The following is a 20,221-nucleotide window of genomic DNA, read 5'->3' as shown; positions in this document are numbered from 1 at the left end:
CGGCCGCCACCGCGTTGGGTATTGCCCTGCGGTGCGTGGCTGGCGGCGCGTGTGGGCGCACCCCTTCCGTGGCCACGAAAGGAGTGAAAGGCAGACGATTGCTGGCGCTGGCCTGAGAGGCCCAAGGACTTGGCCGTAGCCCTGGAGTCCTTATAGCGCTCAAGCGCATGGTCTGCCTTGTCGCCAAAGAGGCGACGGCCATCGAACGGCATGTCCATGAGCGTGCTCTGGACATCTGCCGAGAAGTTGGCGGACCTCAGCCAGGCGTGGCGTCTGACCGCCACCGTCGTTGCCATCGCTCTACCCAGCGAGTCAGTGGTATCCAGTCCACACCTGATGGAATACTTGGCTGCATCCCGGCCCTCCACAAGGGCTTGGCCGAGTTTGGCCCGTACCTCCAACGGACACTCTGGCAGCACTTCCGCGACCTTATCCCACACAGAGTGGGTGTAACGTCCCAAGAGGCAGGAGGTGTTGGAAAACCGCAGGCCTAGACTAAGGGATGAGAAGATCTTCTTCCCATACTGGTCATACCTCTTGGATTCCCGGTCCGGCGGGGCCGACGGGAATGCGGTCTGGGAATTGGAGGCCTGGATGACCAGGCTCTCGGGGGTAGGGTGGGAGGACAGGAAACATGGGTCGCCCGGGGCTGGGCGGTGGCGTCTGGCCACGTTCCTATCTACGGGCGAACCCGTAGCGGGCTTGGACCAAGTGCCCAGAAGAACGTCGGTCAAGGCCTCATTAAAGGGCAGCAGAGGCTCGGCCGAGCTTGACTGCGGTTTAAGGACCTCAGTGAGGAGGTTAGTCCTCACGGCCGCGACGGGGAGCTCAAGGCCCAAGGCCTTGGCAGCCCTCATCAGCACCACACTATATGTTGCCCCCTCCTCCGAAGCCACGGTAGGAGGGGAGACAAACCCAGTGTCTGGTGAGGTGTCCAGGCCACTGGCCTCCCCAAGGTCTCCTGTCCAGTCCTCATGAGACTGACACTCCCTGGTCCGAGGGTCCTCAGACCCCTCCCAGTCCTCCTCATCACCCATCTCCTGAAATTCAGGGTTTTCAACCAATGAGGCCTGTTCATAAAAGTGAAATTCACCAAACGACGTCTGGAGCGGGCGCCCAGCGGGGCCGTCCCGACGGCTGACCAGGAACGAAGGTAGGACCGGGGCCAGCGCCGCCCGAGGACGGCGCCAGAGGCGACACCTGAGGGTCCGACGCCGTGGAGGTCGTCAGATCCACCGGCGACGAACCAGATCCCGAAGGAGGACCAGCGGCGTCCTGCGGCGCCGGGCCCGAAGGCGCCGGCGGCGCCGGAACAACTGGACCCCTCGGCGCCGGGCCCGAAGGCGCCGGCGGCGTCGGAATAGTGGGGACCTGCGGCGCCGGGCCCGAAGGCGTCGGCGGCGTCGGGCCGAAGCACCCGACGGCGTCAGGGGCCCCAGACGGGTCCGCTGGGCCCGGAGGCGCCGCGGAGCCCGTCGGAGGAGAGAGTTTCCTCATGGCCATGAGGAAGCGCTCGATCTCCTCCGGCGACGCGTTCAGCCCAGGGACCGGAGGGGGTGGAGCTGCACGCGGCGTCCGCGACTCCGACGGAGCCGCGTGGGTGGTGTCACCCGCACCCCCAGCCGCATCGCGCGAGCGTCGGGGGGTGTCCGAGGAGCGATGACGCCGCTTGGACTTCTTGTGCCTCTTACCTGACGACGACTTCGACCCGGAGGAGTGCGGCCTACTCTCGGAGCTGTGGTGGCTCCGAGCCCGCGACCTGTCCCTCGACCTCCCATGGGATCGGGACCTCTCACGGCGCGGGACCGCCTGCCGGAGCTCGAGGCGCCTACGGGACCGCTCCCGCCTGGCTTTCGAGGAGAGGGCCCGGCAGTCGGAGCAGGCCTTGTCATCGTGGTTGACGCTCAAACAGAACAAACATACGCGGTGAGGATCCGTGACCGACATCAGCCGGTCGCAATCGTCACAGTGTTTGAAGCCGGGCATTCCTACGGCACCGTTCGGAGTCGAGAGACTTCGAAAAGCAATCAAAAATGATCAAAAAAGTTAGTCAAAAATGACTAGGGTTACTGCTTTTTCCAGATCTGCGCTTGCTGGCGCGAAAAAAAGAAGAACTGACGTCAGCACGCGGAGGCGGCGTCTAAGTACTCCGACGACGTCATTACGGCGCCCACGACGCAGACGACGGACGCAGAGCCGCAGACGACGCCTACCGATGCGCAAGGGTACTGCTACGCAAAAATTTCCGGATCCAGTCTGACGCCTGGGGATATTCTAAGGTAAGGAATCTAATACTAACGTGTCTCTTTCAGATATTCCACTTATTCTATGCCGATTTGTATACCTTTCTTGTTCCATGAGCCTATGACTCCGCAATGAGTTTCGATGCTTCAGATGAATGTCCTGGCTTACTCCAGTACTCCAGAGTCTCCTGAAAGTTTCCAAGCTAACAGATGTAACTGACCTGAATTCAGCAAACTGTGAGTCTCTCCCATTGGACCCCGCAAAATCCCCTGAAACATTGGAAGAAGAATTGGAAAATCCACACACATCTCCAACAACATAGGGTACCAAGTTTGAGAACTCCAAAACAGAGGTATCAACACCACTGTTTTCTTCCACTTCAAGATCATCCCTGTCACTCTGCTTATCATTGAAAAGGTGGAAAAGCATAAGGACGAAGGCCCCTCCAATCCGGCAGAAAGGCATCTATTCCCATCGCCTCTGGGTCTGGTTGCCAACTGAAAAACATCTTCAATTGAGCGATTATCCTGTTCGCAAAAAGATCTATCTGAAAATGACCCCAAAATTGGTTCAATTTCATAAAAACCATCCTATGTAACATCCAATCGCTGGAATCGTAAAAGTTCCTCGAAAACCAGTCTGCTACAGAATTGGAATTCCCTGGTATATGTTCTGCTTGAACATAAATATTCCTCTCCAAACAAAACTCCGAGAATACTTTCGCTATATCTGCTAATCCTTTCGACCGTGGACCTCCCATCCTGTTGACATAACGCACTGCAGATACATTGTCCATCCTTAAGATGACTGAACATCTTGCAGTTTGTTCTCCAAAACATTTTATCGCAAAAGATCCTGCTAACAATTCTAAACAATTTATATGTAAATTCCTTTCCTGACTTGTCCAACGACCTCCAGTACTTAGCAAGCCGCATCTTACACCCCAAAATTGCCTGTATTGTAGATGAAAGAAGTCCTATTACACGAGCCAACATTCTTAAAGAGATGCTGTTCATTTTCAAAACATTTTTTAATTCTTTTGGAAGTTTGGAAGTTTCAAAACTGCTTCTACCGTATCTATCACAAAACCTAAGAATTGAGTTTGTTGACTGGGTACACATTGTGATTTCTTCCTGTTGACTAAAAAACCTAGAGACTCTAGCAACTCTATCGCTGACATTGTATGAGAAAGAAGAGTATCCCTGTCCTGATTCATTATCAAAATATCGTCTAAATATATTATCATTCAAACACCGCTCTCTCTCAGAAAAGCCGCTACCGGGCGAAGTACCTTCGAGAAGCACCACGGTGCGGATGACAGGCCGAAAGGTAGTCACACAAACTTCCACATCTGGTCTTTCCACACAAATCTCAAAAACTTTTTATGTTCCCTCCAAATTGGTATCGTTAGATAGGCATCCTTTAGATCCAATCTGGTCATCCAATCCCCTTTCAATAACACATCTTTCAATCGATGTATTCCCTCCATTTTGAAATGGTGATATACCACCCAACCGTTCAAATGTCGTAAGTTTATTACAGGGCGCATGCCCCCTTTGTCTTTTTTTCTCCACTAGAAAGATATTGCTTATAAATCCTTTCACACTGTCTCTCTCTCACAATTGCTCCTTTCCTTATTAATTCTAGAACCTCCAAATCTATTAATTTTAATTGATCTTTTCTGAAAAGTAAACGATTTGGTATCCTTTCCTGCACAAGATTTGCAATAAATTCTATCCTGAAACCTTGAACAGTTTCTAACACCCAAGGGTCCATTGTTATTGACCTCCAAATCTCTGTAAATTGGGCAAGTCTGCTGCCAAATTTAATTTGGATAACAGTAGGGTCTTGACTTACCACTTGAGCCTCTGCCTCGTCTCTCTCCTCTATTGTATCTTCCTCTCCCACGTTGTCGTTGCGGAAAAAATCCACCTAGAAAATATTGTTAACCCTGGTAACCTCTTCCACCAAATCCAGATGTAAAAGAGCCTCTATTGATTCCTTGTCCTCGGCCGGGGAATCGGCTCCTCGTTCTCCCGCCGAGCCAAAAACACGTTCACTAAAAACCTTCTTTATCGCTCTTTGAGACTTCTGTAGGCTGCTAAATGCCCCTGCATATCTTGATAAATCTTTTATGAATTCATCTCCAAAAAGAAAAGCCAAGGGTCCTTCCTCTTTTACCGCAAGGTCTACCAACTTTGGGTTAATTTTAAGTGATAAACTCTTTCTCCTCTTAATAGATAAAGCTGTATTTGCGTTGCCCAATAAACATACGACCCTTTGAATCCATTCACGAAGTTCTTGTACATCAATATTACTTTTTCCAACATAGGCCTCCTCCAACTTTATCCAATAACCTATCCTGACAAGATTTTAACCCCCTATCAATTCCTTTCCTAGAATCACGGCCCACTTTAGCAATAAAGGCAATCATTTTCAAATTAAGTTCAGGTGTCATCAACACCTTATCTACAATAGGTCGTGGGCACTCGGATCTAAGTCTACGAACTTCTTTTGGAATTTTCCTTCTGATCCAATATAACAAATATTTTACAACATGATCAGAAGGTGACCATTCCGGTAAAAAAGGATGCTTTATTAGTAATGGGTCAAACATATTACCACCCAACTGGTCTTTAATAATCTCAGATCCCGCTTAATCATCCTTTTTCATTCTTTTAACTTGTATCTCCTCATCCGTTTCAAAATTCGAACTACAACTTAGCTCTACCTTTGCACTCTCAGAGGAATCTTCACACACAACAAACTTATGCCTGCGCATACCTTTATTGGCTTCTTCACGTGGGCCTTTTACTTGCCCCTCTTTAAAGCCCGTGGCTTCCACTACTTGCCTGTCTGAACAGCACACGTGTTCTACCATCGTAGATCTTGATATTTTCCCATGTTCTTCTTTTGAAGAAGCATGTTTCCTTTTCCTTGAAGCCTTTTTACTGGTTCGCAGATTCGTTCTCTTGAGCTGAATACACATTTTTTTCCTCATGACTTCCTGATTTAGAAGCAGCCATCAATTCTAACTTCTTTTCCATTCTTATAGAAACTTCAGTAGTTATTTTCTCAATAGCTTTATTTATTTTCTCCTCACGAGAACCTTCTCCGTGCTCTATTTTAACCAAACAGATCTATTAAACCAAACTTAAACCTAAAAAAAAGAAAAATTTATATTCTATTCACAAACCAAATAAATACAGAATTCAAAAGAATATATCGCATCAAAAACTCTTACAACAAATAATACCAATATTCAACATCTTTTCCCTTATTTCGCTTCAATTCCCCTCAGTCAAGGTTAAAACAAACTTCCTTCGTACATAAAAAGCTCCCTCTCGAGGAGCTGACTGGAAAAATATGCTCTGTGACTCTTTGTGACGTCGTTGCTAAGCAACCGACGTCTCTACTGGAGCTGATTGCAGACAAAAGGAATGCTTTCACACTCGCGCTATAACTAAAAGCGTGACTCACCACTGAAGCCGAACGAAGAAAGGCTCCTTCGTCACGGAATGCTTCCTCACGCGTGCATACTAAACGCGTGACTCACCACTGAAGCAGAATGCCTCCTTCATCACGGTAAGCTCGAGAGCATAGCTTGCGCTTACATTTTAAAATCCGCTCACGCCCAACGCGCATTACAGCCGTTTTCCTAATAAACTTTCCATTTTTGACAAAATACCATTTTGATTTGAAAAAGAAACATGATCTAATACCCGCAGTAGTAAAACAAGTGAATATCTTGATTTACAACTAAATCTTTGGTTTAAACAACGCAAAGAAAAAGAGCTAATTTAATTTGAATGTACTTACCTCAAAACTTCCCAAAAAGCGCTCTTTTACTTCATACATACGTATAAAGACCATTTATTTAATTAATGTCACAAAAAAGTCAGGCTTTTAAACAACTCAATACTTTTACCATTTTAAATAAACATACACTCTCCTAAACGTGTTTATATCTATAACAAATTAATATCAATTACCATAATTCATTTACTAAGCCACTTATCATCATATTATCAACAAATAAATCAACCATTAGAAATAGAACGTATCTCTTTGAGCAGCAGCAATAAAAGAAGGAGGAGCATACGATGATATGGACTTTTGTTGAAGTTGGAATGTTCTTAGAGAATCTATATTCTTTATTCTTAGAACTTGATGTTTTTTTCTTGCTGCTGAGTGGTAGCAATAAAGGAATTATTGGAAAATGTTGGCCTCCATGTCGTGCCATAACATCCAGTGTTCCATTCTGATTCCAGAATACTAACTAAGCCTAAGTACCACCTGCCCTAGCCCACTGATTCCAGACAGGCCAATTATTCATTAAGTCTGCATTTCCATTTATTTTTGCCCTAAAAAATGCATAGATGGAGGACACATGCATACATTTGTGCATATACCAAATTGTTGGTTGGTTGCTGCTGATGTTCTGTAAGTGATAAGGCTTTAGAAGGAGGAGCTATATCAAGAAAGAAAAAAAGATTATTGAAACCAATACTCAGCAAAACAGTGACACAAAATTAATTCAACACATAGTGGCGCAGTAGCACTAGCAAGCACAGGACATAACATTTGTGGTATGTATCTATCCTCCTACTTCCTCTGCTTCTAACATTTGTGGGAGCTTGAGGTATTATACTAGCACTATGGACTTGAGTACACAGTACACCATTCTGCTTCTTCTCTCTTGTTTAGCAAAATTACGTAACCTTGTTGTAGCCGGCATGCCAGCTAGGTCAGCTTGCAACCAAGACAAACATACTCAAGTCATGATGCAGACTGACGTTAGTTTTATTTACTACTGGTTGCAGGTGGGGAAGCTGGTGTTTTTCTAATATGGGTGGTACTGGCCATATTCTATTACATCAAGGGCAACTGCTCAATTTCACTTTCACCCTGCTCTGACTACTACACAAAGGCAGATGATATGGATAAGTTACTTACCTGTAATCCTAGTTCTCTTCCAGGGGTATCCTCATCAAAGTCATAAGCACTGAATATTCCCGCCCATGTGCGGGACCCCGGAAACAATATAAAAATATATATGTAAAAAACACATATATCTCGCTCCACATATATGTATGTACATATATCATTTTTCTCATACCAATGCAGCTTCATAACTGAGGCTAAGAACAATGTAAGCACATATACACACAATGCAATTAGTAAGGAAGCAAAATAAAAACACATTAGGTCAAATAACCTTTGAACTTTGTGTTTTAATGAGTAGACTACTCATAAATCCTGAAAATTGCTTGCAAATAGACATTGTTAGCCCTCAGGCTGCATTGCAAAACAATAGCATAGAAAATGAAACCATTTTCAACAAAAACTGGCACCGTGCCTTTAAGGCAGCCATGACCCCAGGCTTCCCATCATGCCTCAGGGGTGACAGTTAGGTCAGTTGTTCTTTGCATAACCCTGAAGACAGGGCTCAACCACAAGATTGAAATAGTACAAAATCTCATTCACCTGGGGAGGCGGGTGGGTTGCTTATGACTTTGATGAGGATACCCCTGGAAGAGAACTAGGATTACAGGTAAGTAACTTATCCTTCTCTTCCAGGGGATCCTCATCAATAGTCATAAGCACTGAATAGAATAGCAAGCCCAACAACCACCTGCAGGTAAATGAGAAGTATATGACCCAACCAAGTCATGACAGCCAAATAATTCAGCTGTTAAACAGATTCCTCAGTGAGGCCTGGCCCACCTGGGTATCTGCTCTAGTGTCAGAATCAAGACAGTAATGTCTGGTAAATGTATGGACAGACCTCCAGGTCGCCGCTTTACAAATCTCAGACATGGGCAAATCATGTAGATAAGCCGTAGTGGCCGCTCTACCTCTGGTGGAATGTGCTTTAGGAGTAAACCCCAGAGGTTTTTGCGCCAATTGGTAAGCAAGCTTGATACACGAAACGATCCACCTGGAAATGGAACGTTTCGATGCTGCATGGCCAGTTCTGATCGAACCATAGTTAATAAACAATTGATCAGAATGTCGAATAGACTTGGACCTGTCCAGATAGAACTTTAAAACCCTTTTCAGGTCCAAAGAGTGTAACGCCCTCTCAGCTGGAGTAGAGGGATTAGGAAAGAAAGTGGGTAAAGAGATAGACTGATTGACATGAAAATCTGACACCACTTTCGGCAGGAAGGAAGGGTGCGTTCTGAGCACCACTCTGTTCAAATGAAAGACTGTATACGGTTCTTTAGTACACAGGGCCTGAATTTCGCTCACCCTACGGGCTGACGTAATCGCTACCAAAAAAGCCGCTTTCCAGGAGATGGTGGGCCCATCAACTTTGAAAGTACTAAGTTCAGCTCCCAGGGAGGAGAAGGAGGCCATACAGGAGGGTACACCTTTTTCAGACCTTGCAGGAAATCTTTTACTGCTGGCAACTGAAAGGTTTGTGAAGGTGATCGCCTATAAGCAGTTATAGCGGCTAAATGCACCTTAATGGAGTTAAACTTCAAACCTGCTTTAGCAAGATACAATAAGTATGGAAGAACTGCCTCTTCCTGACTCTTCACCGGATTATGACCATTCTGCACGCACCACATATAGAACCTCTTCCACTTGCATGCGTAAGAATGTCTCGTGGAAGGACGTCGTGCTTCTCTCAGAATGGACATGCAGTCTTGTGACAGTCCTAGATGGCCGTACTGAATGACCTCAGGAGCCATGCTGCCAAGTTCAGTGACGGAAGGTTGGGATGGTGAATCCTCCCGTTCATCTTCGATAACAGGTCCGGCCTGCACGGAAGCCTCTTGTGAGGAGACACTGACAGGTGAAGGAGGTCCGTGTACCACCATTGTCTCGGCCAGTCAGGGGTAATCAGGATCATTGTTGTGCACGAGTGATTCAGCTTGCTCACCACCTTCGTGATCAGAGGAAGGGGTGGAAAGGCGTACACAAATTCCCCATACCAATCGATCAAAAGAGCATTCCCCCTTGTTCCTGGTCGATAGAACCTCGAGGCGAAGCTTGGGCATTTGCTGTTTACGTTGTCCGCGAAGAGATCTATGGAAGGACGACCCCAAGCCTGGAAAACGTCGTCTAGTACTTCGTCGTTGAGAACCCAGTCTTCTCTGTCCTCGAAGTGCCGACTTAGTGCGTCCGCCCTCACGTTCTGCTCTCCTGGGAGGTGGACTGCTTGAACAGACAACTTGCGAGCCAGAAGCCAATGCCAGATGCCCTCAGCTTCCAGTGACAAAGTCCTTGAGCGGGTTCCTCCCTGCTTGAATAAATAGTACATAGTGGTGGTGTTGTCCGTTTGTACTAGCACCACCTCTGTCTGAATCGAGGGAAGGAACGCTTTGAGAGCAAGGTGGACTGCTCTCAACTCCAGTAAGTTGATGTGGTAGGTGCTTTCTTTTGACGACCACAGACCCTGCACCTGAAGAGGGCCCATGTGCGCCCCCCAGCCTTGCAATGATGCGTCTGTGATGATCGTTTGCGCAGGAGGAGATTGATGGAAGAGAACTCCCACTTGCATGTTTTCCTTCTTCGTCCACCACGGAATGGAAGCTCGTGCTACCTCTGACAGAGTGATCTGATCGTCCCATCGATCTGATTGCTGGTCCCATTTGTCCTCCAGATCCTGCTGAAGAGGACGCATCCGAAGTCTGGCGTTCGGTACCAAGAATATGCAGGAAGCCATCGACCCCAAGAGGGAGGCTATCTTTCGCACTTTCTGAGTTCTGTTGCGAAGAACTTGCTGGCACTTGAGCGCTATTGAAAACTGTCTCTCCTCAGAAGGAAACACTTTTCCTACCTCGGAGTCTAGCAGAGCTCCTATGAAGTGAATCTTCTGAGTGGGATGGGAGACCGACTTCTTGTAGTTGACATGCAGGCCTAGACGTTGACAAAGTTCTATGCATGTCTGGAATGGACTCCGTACATTGTCTGGAGTTGGACCTTTCAACAGCCAATCGTCTAAGTATGGGTATACGAAGACTCCCCTGCGGCGCAGAGCTGCCGCCACCACTGCGACACACTTTGTGAACACTCTGGGGGCCGACTTCAACCCAAAAGGAAGGACTTTGAACTGGTAGTGAGAGGTCCCCACCCGGAACCGAAGGAATCTTCTGTGATCTGGTCGTATCGGGACATGAAAATATGCGTCTTGAAGGTCCACCGAACACATCCAATCCCCCTTCCTGAGATGTGGATATATTTGATGGAGCGCCAACATGCGGAATTTTTCTTTTCGTACATGTAGATTGAGTGTTCTCAAGTCCAGAATAGGTCTGTATTCTGCCTTCTGGCCCTTTTTTCTGACCAGAAAATACCTCGAGTATACTCCCTTCCCCCTTTGAGCCACCGGAACCCTCTCGATGGCTGATTTCTCGAGGAGTGTCGCTACTTCTTTCTTCAACATTTGTAGCTGGTGGCTTGACGTTGACATCGGAGGAACTGGAGGAGGTAGACGGTGGAAACGAAGACAGTACCCATTCTGCAGTGTAGACAACACCCATTGATCTTTTGTAATGGCCTGCCACTCTGTCCTGTGATGCGCAATGCTTCCCCCCACTGGAGTGGGCAACGGCGCTGGGGGAAGTGAAGACTCATTGCTTCTGCTCAGACTTATTGAAGTTGTTGCCTTGGCGCTGATTCCCATTTCCTTTGGAATTGCGTTTGCCTTTGTACTGCGATTTCTGTTGGCCTTGTTGGTTCTGGCCCTTCTGCCATTGAGGGGTTTGAACCCTCTGCTTCGAAGTTCCCTTGTTGTCCGAACGGAACTTCTTCCTGAATTCTTTTTTCTTTTCAAGCCCCACGGCTTTGAGGGTGTCCAACTCAGTCTTCATACGCTGCATCTCCTCATCAGCACTCGCACCAAATAGAGACTTGCCCGAAAAAGGAAGGTTTAGAATCCTGGCTTGAGCCTCAGGTTTTAAAGCCGTAAGGCGCAACCATGAGGATCTCCTCGCTGTGATTCCATGCACATAACCATGCGCAGCCAGCGTTGCCCCATCTGCCACCGCTCCTATAATCTGATTGGAGACTTGACTGCCCTCCATCAGAACCTCCTCAAAGTCCTTTCTATCTTCCTGAGGAAGTTTCTCAGAAAATCTCTGTAGTGAGTCCCACAGAGATCTATCATACCTGCCGAGCAGCGCTCCCGCATTGGAGACTTTGAGGAAAGAAGCGGAGGTGTTACAGACTCTTCTCCCCCAGGAATCTTGCACCTTGCTGTCCTTATCCGGAGGCACCGTGGATGAGGAAGCTACCGCATTGGATTTTCTAGCCGCCGCAATGATTACTGAATCAGGCGGGGGATCAGATTTCAGGAACAGAGGATCCTCATCAGGAGGACGATACTTCTTGAGAATCCTCGCTGGGACGGACTTCACCGTTGCCGGCGTCAGGAAGACTTCATTTACTGGGTCCATTATACCCGGGACCATCGGCAACAAGGGTTTGGGTGTCGTTCTGTGCTGTAGGGTTTCAAATATGACTGTCGTCTTGATCTGTGGAGCAGTCATAGGCACTCCTAGCTTTAGGGCTCCCCTGCCCAAGATATCCTGGAATGAAAAAATATCCTCAGTTGGAGATATCCTTGAGCGTGGACTGTTTGTCAAGGTCGGAGAGTAATCCCTGTGAGAGCGGGTCCTCGAAGAACTTGAAGAGCTACGGGTCCTCCTGGACCTAGATCTTCTACTTGAGCGCGTTCTAGAGTGCGATCGGTCTCTACGACGAGATCCTCTCTTACTTGAGTGCCGAGAACGTGACCGTTCCTTACGGCGATGAGCTTGGTCTCGATATGCTTTCAGCCGATCAGCTGTCTCCTTGTCCTTGGCCCAGTGGTGAAGAGGTCTATACCACCGTGGGGACAGACGAACAGGAGGAGATTTGTGTGCGGAATCCTTCACTGGTGAACGTGATCTTGGAGGTTGATCCCCTTGAGCCTGTTGCGATCTTGCAGGGGACTTGGATCTCTCCCTATCCGAAACACTGTTTCTTCCATCCGAGGATCCGCCACTGCGAGATGCTGAGGAAGATGAGGATAGGCTCACTATAGGTCTAGAGGAAGACCTGGAACGAGATCTCTCCTCTGTGACCCTCCTTCTCTTGGCCGGAGGCTCCTGTAGTGTAGATTGTCCCACCTCCGCAGCTGATGCAGATCCTGGAGAACCTAACTGAGACCTCAATAATTGAGACTGGTCCAATGGTTCACCCTCCTTTTCCTGCAGAACCTGCTGCAGAGGCGACCTCTCCTGTGATCTTTCGGGAGAGATGTTCAGGGGCTGCGAAACACTCCGTTCTCTGGATCTCCGCTGATCCATCGACGGTGGCTGTATCGACGCCGAGCGCCGAGCAGGTAGGCGCTCCCTCGACGTCGACCGTGGTTTCCTCGATGCCGACCTCGGGTGACGATGAATGTCCTTCGGCATAGAGCCCCTCGCCGTCGAAGGTTGTCTACTCGACGACGACTGAGGCTGCTTCGACGCCGATCGCCGGTGCTCTGTCGGCGACGGGGTGTGCCTTGAGGCCGAATGTGACGGAGGCTGCCTCGACGTCGAACGCCATTGATCGGGCGTCGACGTGGGCTGCTTCGACGTCGATCGACTATGTGTCGATAGAGGCTCCCTCGACGTCGAACGACCATGACTAGTCGTCGATGGAGGATGGCTCGACGCCGAACGCCGGTGGCCAGGCGTCGACGGAGAATGCCTCGACGTCAGAGCATGACGATGCTGCTTCGACGTCAGGTGGCTCGCCGTCGAACTCTTCCGCTTCGACGGTGACCTATCCCTCGACGCTGTCTGTAGCGGAGGTACCTTCGATGTTGACGCTGAAGACATCTTCTTCGTCGCCGTCGACTGCTTCTCCAACGCCGATCTCGACGCCGAATGTGAACCAGTCGGGGCTTCTTTCGGCGTCGACCGCGTCTTCCGACTTTTCTGCTTCTTGGAGATCTTCCTCTCTCAGAAAGCCCATAAACACGAATTCTCTCACGTTCTTTCAGAGTTCTGGATGATAAAACCTGGCAGTGTTCACAGGTTTTCGATGAGTGAGAGTCTGGTAGGCACAGGATACACACTGAATGAGTGTCAGTCTTGGCCATCTTCCTTCCACATGAAGGGCACTTGTCAAAGAGTGAAGGCATCTCTGACAGAAAAATTACCTTTTTTAAGCCTAAAAAAGGTAGAAGTAACACCCTAAGTCAAAAAGAAAATCGAGTGAAAACAAAAAATTGTAGATAACAAGAATATTTTTTGACAAAAAGTCAAAAAGAAAGGGAGCTGTTTCACCAGGGTCCTGACTGAAGGAGCCGGAAAGAACAACTGACCTAACTGTCACCCCTGAGGCATGATGGGAAGCCTGAGGTCATGGCTGCCTTAAAGGCACGGTGCCAGTTTTTGTTGAAAATGGTTTCATTTTCTATGCTATTGTTTTGCAATGCAGCCTGAGGGCTAACAATGTCTATTTGCAAGCAATTTTCAGGATTTATGAGTAGTCTACTCATTAAAACACAAAGTTCAAAGGTTATTTGACCTAATGTGTTTTTATTTTGCTTCCTTACTAATTGCATTGTGTGTATATGTGCTTACATTGTTCTTAGCCTCAGTTATGGAGCTGCATTGGTATGAGAAAAATGATATATGTACATACATATATGTGGAGCGAGATATATGTGTTTTTTACATATATATTTTTATATTGTTTCCGGGGTCCCGCACATGGGCGGGAATATTCAGTGCTTATGACTATTGATGAGGATCCCCTGGAAGAGAACTGTTCCAATACACATTGCTCATATATGGGGGACGACATGAGGTTCTTTGTTTTGATTGATTGTGTAACCAGCCGATAGGCCATCCATGTCAGTCTGGCTGACACAGTCGAAAATAAATTAACATAGGTAGGGAATGGTCCTCAGAGTCGGAGGAAGGGGCTTGATAACTACATACCTACACCTACACAATATATATGCTGTGCTTGCAAACTACTGTGAGTAAAGGGAGTATTCTGAGTGAAAATACAACTTATATTCTCCTTGGCTTTACAACTCTGGTGCAGTTTCTTTTACATTCTCTTCAAACTAAGATTCTTCATCCAGTACCAGTCTCCTCCTGCTATCTTTGATGAATACCATCCAGGCATCCATCCATTCAAAGTGAACGTCTATCATTCTTAATCTCTCAACGAACCTTAGTTTGTTTCACCAACAACAAACATTTATTCTTTTTTTATAAACCACCACCCAGGTGTCCTTCCTTCCTCGCATAACTTGCCTTTAAGCTTGACCCAAACACCACTGAGGATTCTTGTTATCCACCCATACAATTACACCCACCCAGGCAGGCATCTTTTCTTTCACCTTCCACCCATCCTTCAACCACCCATGCATCTGATTCCCGTCAGCCACCTATGCATGTATCCGATGTATCCTTTTCTGCCAGTCGTAAATAATATTACATCTCGTCCATCCTTCCTCTTTCCACCCGTCTTTCCCTTTTCATTCAAAACATCCATCAAGGTCATCTCATTTGATCTGACTTTTAGTCTTCTCCATAAAATTTTCACAGCTGAATTGAGGTCAGAAATAGAAGAGGCCATTGGTTACTCAACTCCCGCCCTAATGCTATTGCTAATGCTAAATAAAGGGTGTCTTCTTCAACCGTTGTTCACAACAACTTCTTACTTACTAAGTCTCAACAGTACAGTGTACATCCTTGTAGCGAGTGTAATGTCAATAAGTAAGGAATATAACTTACCACACCCGCCACTGCTGCTGGCTCACCCCCTGTAGCTCCTGCAGGCGCCGCATCTCCTGCTCCCTCCCAAATGGCCATGTCGCCATCACCGCTGGCCCCGGCACTGGTGGTCGGTAGTACGCCTAGAAAAAACATTACACATTTTTTAAATGCCATATACACCTACCCCTATTTATTCTTTTTCACTAGCACTAGATTGAAAGAAGGTTAATACATACATATACAACTCTAGTACAAATCGGATACTAGAGTAGAGTAGACACTAGTAGTGTTTTATGGTCCCTAGGGTCATTCTAGTCTACTATTTGCTAAGTTAGCCTCAGCCAAGCAACAATTTGAGCTTTGTGTCTCATTTGCGCACATTACCTCGCAGCTTGTTGTGTAAGATGCCTTTGAGTTTACATGAGCTCATACTGCTACTGTCTGAGCTCCGTACAAGGCCAAAAAACAAGCCACTTTGTTATGGAGTTCTGGTCAGTCCGTATTGCTTAGAACAAGAACAAACCTCTCCTAGGTATCACATTAATATATCGGTAGTATATCCTTCATTGTGTATATATCAACATTGTCCCACTGCAAAGATTATTTAGAAAACAGTATTCTTTTTTATTTTCTTACCTAAAAAATATAGTCATAATAAAGGTGTCATCAACATTCTCAATTTATATATACAATTTTCAAATTTACAGATTGAATATATACAGTAACCCCCCAAAAATTTGCAAAAAGTCATTCATTCATCCGATCACACCAAGCATTCTAACATTCCTCCAACCTACCATACACAACTAAACCACAGTGAATCAACTAAAACAAAACATCACAGTGACAAAATACAAACATTTACACACACAACATAGCAACAAAAAGAAGAAGAAGGCGCCGACGCAGGTTTCAGAAAAGGTCCCGTGTTCACAGTTCCTTCGTCGGGGCGCAGTAAATAAAGTTCTTGGTTGACGTAACTTTCCTTAATTATTACGAAATCAATCAACAATATAGAATAACAACGGGGGGGCTCAATCTGGAAAATGAATCCAGCATGATAATATCATCTGTAAGTGACAATGAGACATAAAATAAGTAAATACATATCAGTTTATTACAAGCTACTTAACTATGATATTCGACTGCTGGAGAAACCAACACCAGTGAAAAGAATAATAACCCAAAAAAAACACCGTGCAAGGAAAAGATCAAGTGAAGAAAAATAAGGTGAAGAAAAATAGAAGTGAGAATGAACTAAGCAGTGAGAATGAAAAAGGGCCAAATAACCGTGAACAGATAAAACATGCAGGTGTATCCCCTGTGAAGAGCTAGAATATAAATAGAGCTCACACATACTGTGAGTTCCACTAGAATCCAGAAATATAAAGGCAGTTATCTTGTACCGCACAATATGGTCGTACTAAGTATCGTGAGCCTGAAAGCCTGATCTGAAAATAGAGATAAAACTTGAAAAGCTCATATAAAATATGAGGCGAAGGATCAGCCTAGCTAAGCTGGAGAAGATTCCTATTTAAAGAGCTCAAAAACGGCAACTGGCTAAAAGAACAGGGCTCACATATGAAAGGGAGTCCCGAATCTAAACCAATTAAGACATGGCACATACAGGGGTTGATTCCAGGGCAAAGACAGGTCCAATAATAGCACCACCCACATGATACATAACCTCTGTATTCCCACATACCCTTGTAAGTGAAATGCCAAAGCTTATAAATGAAGTATCCAATGCGAGGTAAGAGGCGTACCGATAGCCCCAGCAGTATGAAGCACGGCCAATGTCCTAATGCACTGCACAAAGAAAGAGAAACAATTTAAAGGGTATTCCAACTCAAACAGAATCCTAACCATGCGAGGCATAATTTGAAAGTCCACATACCTATTAAAAGGCGACTAATCGTAGTACAGGAATGTAGTACATCAAGGTTGACTGACGGACACCAATGAAAATATACCTCCGGGGAGTTTTTCTTAAGCGCTGCATAAACAAAATAAACAATACTAAGTTACTGATGACTCAAAGATGCAGCCTACACCTCAATAGAATGAAATCTTATTTAAGCTCCTGGGACAGAAAAATATATGTATATATGTCCAGAGATAAGCTCACAGGATAAAAGGAATCGAAATAGGACTTAAACTAAACCCGATGTTCCTACCTGAACGGATAGAGCGAATAATCGACTAGCAGGACGTCCGCAGGCGGCGTGAATAGCTAACGGCTCACAAATCCTCCTCCCGTATATATCCGTATGCTAATCAAAAAAATGCAAACACCTTGACTACACATGGAGAACCACACATATGGAAAGCGGACTGGTGGTGAAGTTGGTCACGTAAATAAGTACCATAGAAGAATGGTAAATATTGCACGTACCACAAAATGCTAGGAAATCCCAAACTCCAAAGACTATTGGCTATAGATCAAAAACAAAATGGATAAAACCAACAGAAGTTTCAGAATGTAACAGGACCCCTCAGACGAGCCCATGAGTCATGCGAAAGCCAGGGCACAGGATACAAATATATAACAAGCACAGCAACAGAGATAAACAGCAAAAATGATAATGAAAAACGGGGGGAGAGCAGGGGAAGAGTGGTTTTATTTTTTATTTTTTAGTTCAACCACAGTCAAAGATCGTTGGGTGAAACTACAGAATGAAGGTAAAAAATATATAATATAAAAGTGAATTGACCCAATTCCGAAAAAGTAGAATAATCATCCGAAGATTACTATCTCCGAGTGCAAGAGGGTACTCAGGGCTGAGTAAGGTGGCCTCCTGAGACACAATAATTGCTACTCACTTCAGAGATGTGTCGAGCTGGTGGAGAAACAAGGTTGTAGATACAACCATAAACACATAAGGTTTAAGAACATAAGGTTTAAGAACATAAGGCAATTAAAAATAGCCAGAATCAGAAGAGATAAAAAGACATCATAATAGGGCATTCGGCCAATGTATAGATTCATTCAACCCCGTGACTGCTGTCTGAAGAGTATAGATCCAATACACCTCTCTCTTTCCTCTCAGGCCATTGATGTTATTGTCCTTGGGGTTATAGACTTTTTCCAAAATAGTCCATTTGATGTCCGTTAACAAATGATGCTTTTCTAGCCAGTGCACCACCAGTCCGTATTGCTTAGCCATAACATGCTACACTTTTTGGCATGACTGAGAAATGCTTGCATTATACTAACGTGCACCATTTTTTTAATAACAGGCAGAAGATTCCCATCGACGAACCAGAGCTTTGCAGAGCTTAGGATGTAACCAGTACTTAGAGGTTCTAAGGTGAGGGGTCCCCCAGAATTTGCACAGAGATCTTTTGTCTACCATGGACTTGTAGTTGTAACAATGTTTATTGTTTTAATCTTATGCATTTTGCTGTTGGTGCTGGCTTGTACACTGCATTATAAAACAAAGTACAGAGCTTGTGTTGGTAGTTGAAAATAAACCTTTTGAACTTCCATAGACTCTGTGGTATTTGGTGTGGACTTACAAAAGTGAGTGAGCGAAAGGGTGTGCATTGCTTCCGCGACTCGGAGAAGTCGAGAGTGTTATGGTCTGGGTTGTCTAATTATTGGATATCTTCCGAGGGATTCGGGGAGCTAATGAGACACTATAGCTAGTTGGTCAGGGGATTATGGGTTCTGACTGAGGTGTGAGGAAGGTCCAACTTCCCATCACCAACGTCCTATTTTTTATTGCATAGTTCTGTATGTACAGAATCTCTACAACAATAGTAGAATGTACTATCCTATCAAAAATAGTAAAATATCTGGTTGGGCATTTTGTTGGTGAGAATTGTTGAAAAGCCTCAAGATTAAGAAGACTAGTAGAGAACAACCCAAAGTTCTGGACTTAGGGGCTAGAGCTATTTGTGAATCTGAGTTTTATTAAAAACCTTTTAAATAAAGAGTGCCCAACTGGGCAAGCTTAGCTACAGACAGAATAATAGTAGTAGTACAGAGAGTCATAGCAGAGGCAGTTAGAGGCAGGGATAACAAGAATTTAGAAACAGATAGACTAGATCGAAGAAGATTTTGTCAAAAATAGATTTAGGAAACCGAAATAATAATTCGTAAAAAATAAGGTGCAGTAAAAGTTAGGGAAATATAATTATTAATATTAACCACTGGAGGACTTACTGGGGCCAGCAGCAGAGCCCTTGGTAGAGAAGCGGTCCTGGTCCTAGGACACATATTGTTCTTATCCCGCCGACTCTTACCCCGTCTTCTTGCCCCTGAGTGCTGATCATGTAAGATATAATAAAGAAAGAGAACAACATTAATGATTTGTGTGAAACAAATAAAATATTTTTTAAAACGCTCAAAACACATTTTAGGAAACAACAAATGCAATAAAATTGACCTATCTAATCTAATCACTAGTAGTATTGCGGGATTCAAGGACCGTCTACTTATTATTTATGAACACTAATCCAGTGTTCCATTCTGATTCCAGATCACTAACTTTATTTCAAAGGTTTTATATAGCGCTACTGGACCCAAGAGTATCAGAGCGCTTTACAAGGCAGGTGAAACAAAAATGAGATAAACTTAAAAATTAAGCGAGAACAAGTTATAAAATGATAGTGCATTCAGCAGGGATAATGGGGCAAAGAAACATAGAGATAAAAATTAAGATGGAAATGGATAATGAAAGTTAGGAGAGAGAGGGGGGTGAAGAGAGGGGGAGTAAGCATATGAAGGCATTGAGAGGGGGAGGGAAGAGCAGTGCATAAGAGAAGAGAGAGGAGTGAACATGTACAGTGTCAGAAACATTAGATACCCCAATACTTGGAACATGTAGTGTCAGTAACATTAGATACCCCAATACTTGTTGAGAAGTATTTTTAGTTCTTTTTTGAAGAGAGGGTAAGAGGGGTTGCAATGGATATCCCTTTGGAGAGAGTCCCAGATTGTAGGAGCGTTACCAGAGAATGCACGGGATTGGGTCTTTTGACATTTGAGTCTAGGTGGGATCAGGATAAGGGAGTTTGTGCTCCTCAGGGCCCTGGAGCAACCTGTTTTATGTAGTTTTGTTGCAAGGTAAGAAGGGGTGTTTTGATGAAGAGCTTTGTGAGTGATGCAGGCAATCTTATAGGTGGATCTACCTTCTATTGGGAGCCACTTGAGATTTTTGAGAACGGGAGAGAGGTGATCAAATTTTCTACAATCAGAGATTAGTCTAGCAGCAAGGTTGAGGACAGATTTAATTGGAGCAAGATGATTA

At 45.4% G+C, this 20,221-nt stretch overlaps 1 protein-coding gene across 5 annotated transcripts in view; it reads right to left on the bottom strand.

Annotated features, from left to right (window-relative positions):
• LOC144822393 (uncharacterized) overlaps positions 1 to 20,221 on the bottom strand; it is a 69,196-nt gene that overhangs the window by 29,526 nt on the left and 19,449 nt on the right. For 2 of the 5 annotated variants that reach the window (XR_013608613.1, XM_078679851.1), the window contains exons 3-5: positions 19,135 to 19,236; positions 14,985 to 15,106; positions 6,643 to 6,715 (exon numbers count right to left, since the gene is read on the bottom strand). Coding sequence is in view for 1 of the 5 variants with exons in the window: in XM_078679851.1 (XP_078535977.1) it covers positions 6,643 to 6,715; positions 14,985 to 15,062 (151 nt within the window). In the remaining 4 variants the exon portion in view is untranslated. The remainder of the gene's footprint in view (positions 1 to 6,642; positions 6,716 to 14,984; positions 15,107 to 19,134; positions 19,237 to 20,221) is intronic. The other 3 variants (XR_013608611.1, XR_013608612.1, XR_013608614.1) reach the window with 2 other exon arrangements.

Source organism: Lissotriton helveticus, chromosome 3_1, assembly GCF_964261635.1.
Source record: "Lissotriton helveticus chromosome 3_1, aLisHel1.1, whole genome shotgun sequence".
In the NCBI taxonomy this organism is placed as follows: Eukaryota; Metazoa; Chordata; class Amphibia; order Caudata; family Salamandridae; genus Lissotriton; species Lissotriton helveticus.
The sequence above is the reverse complement of the archived record's forward strand: the minus strand, read 5'-3'. Positions and strand labels throughout refer to the sequence as shown.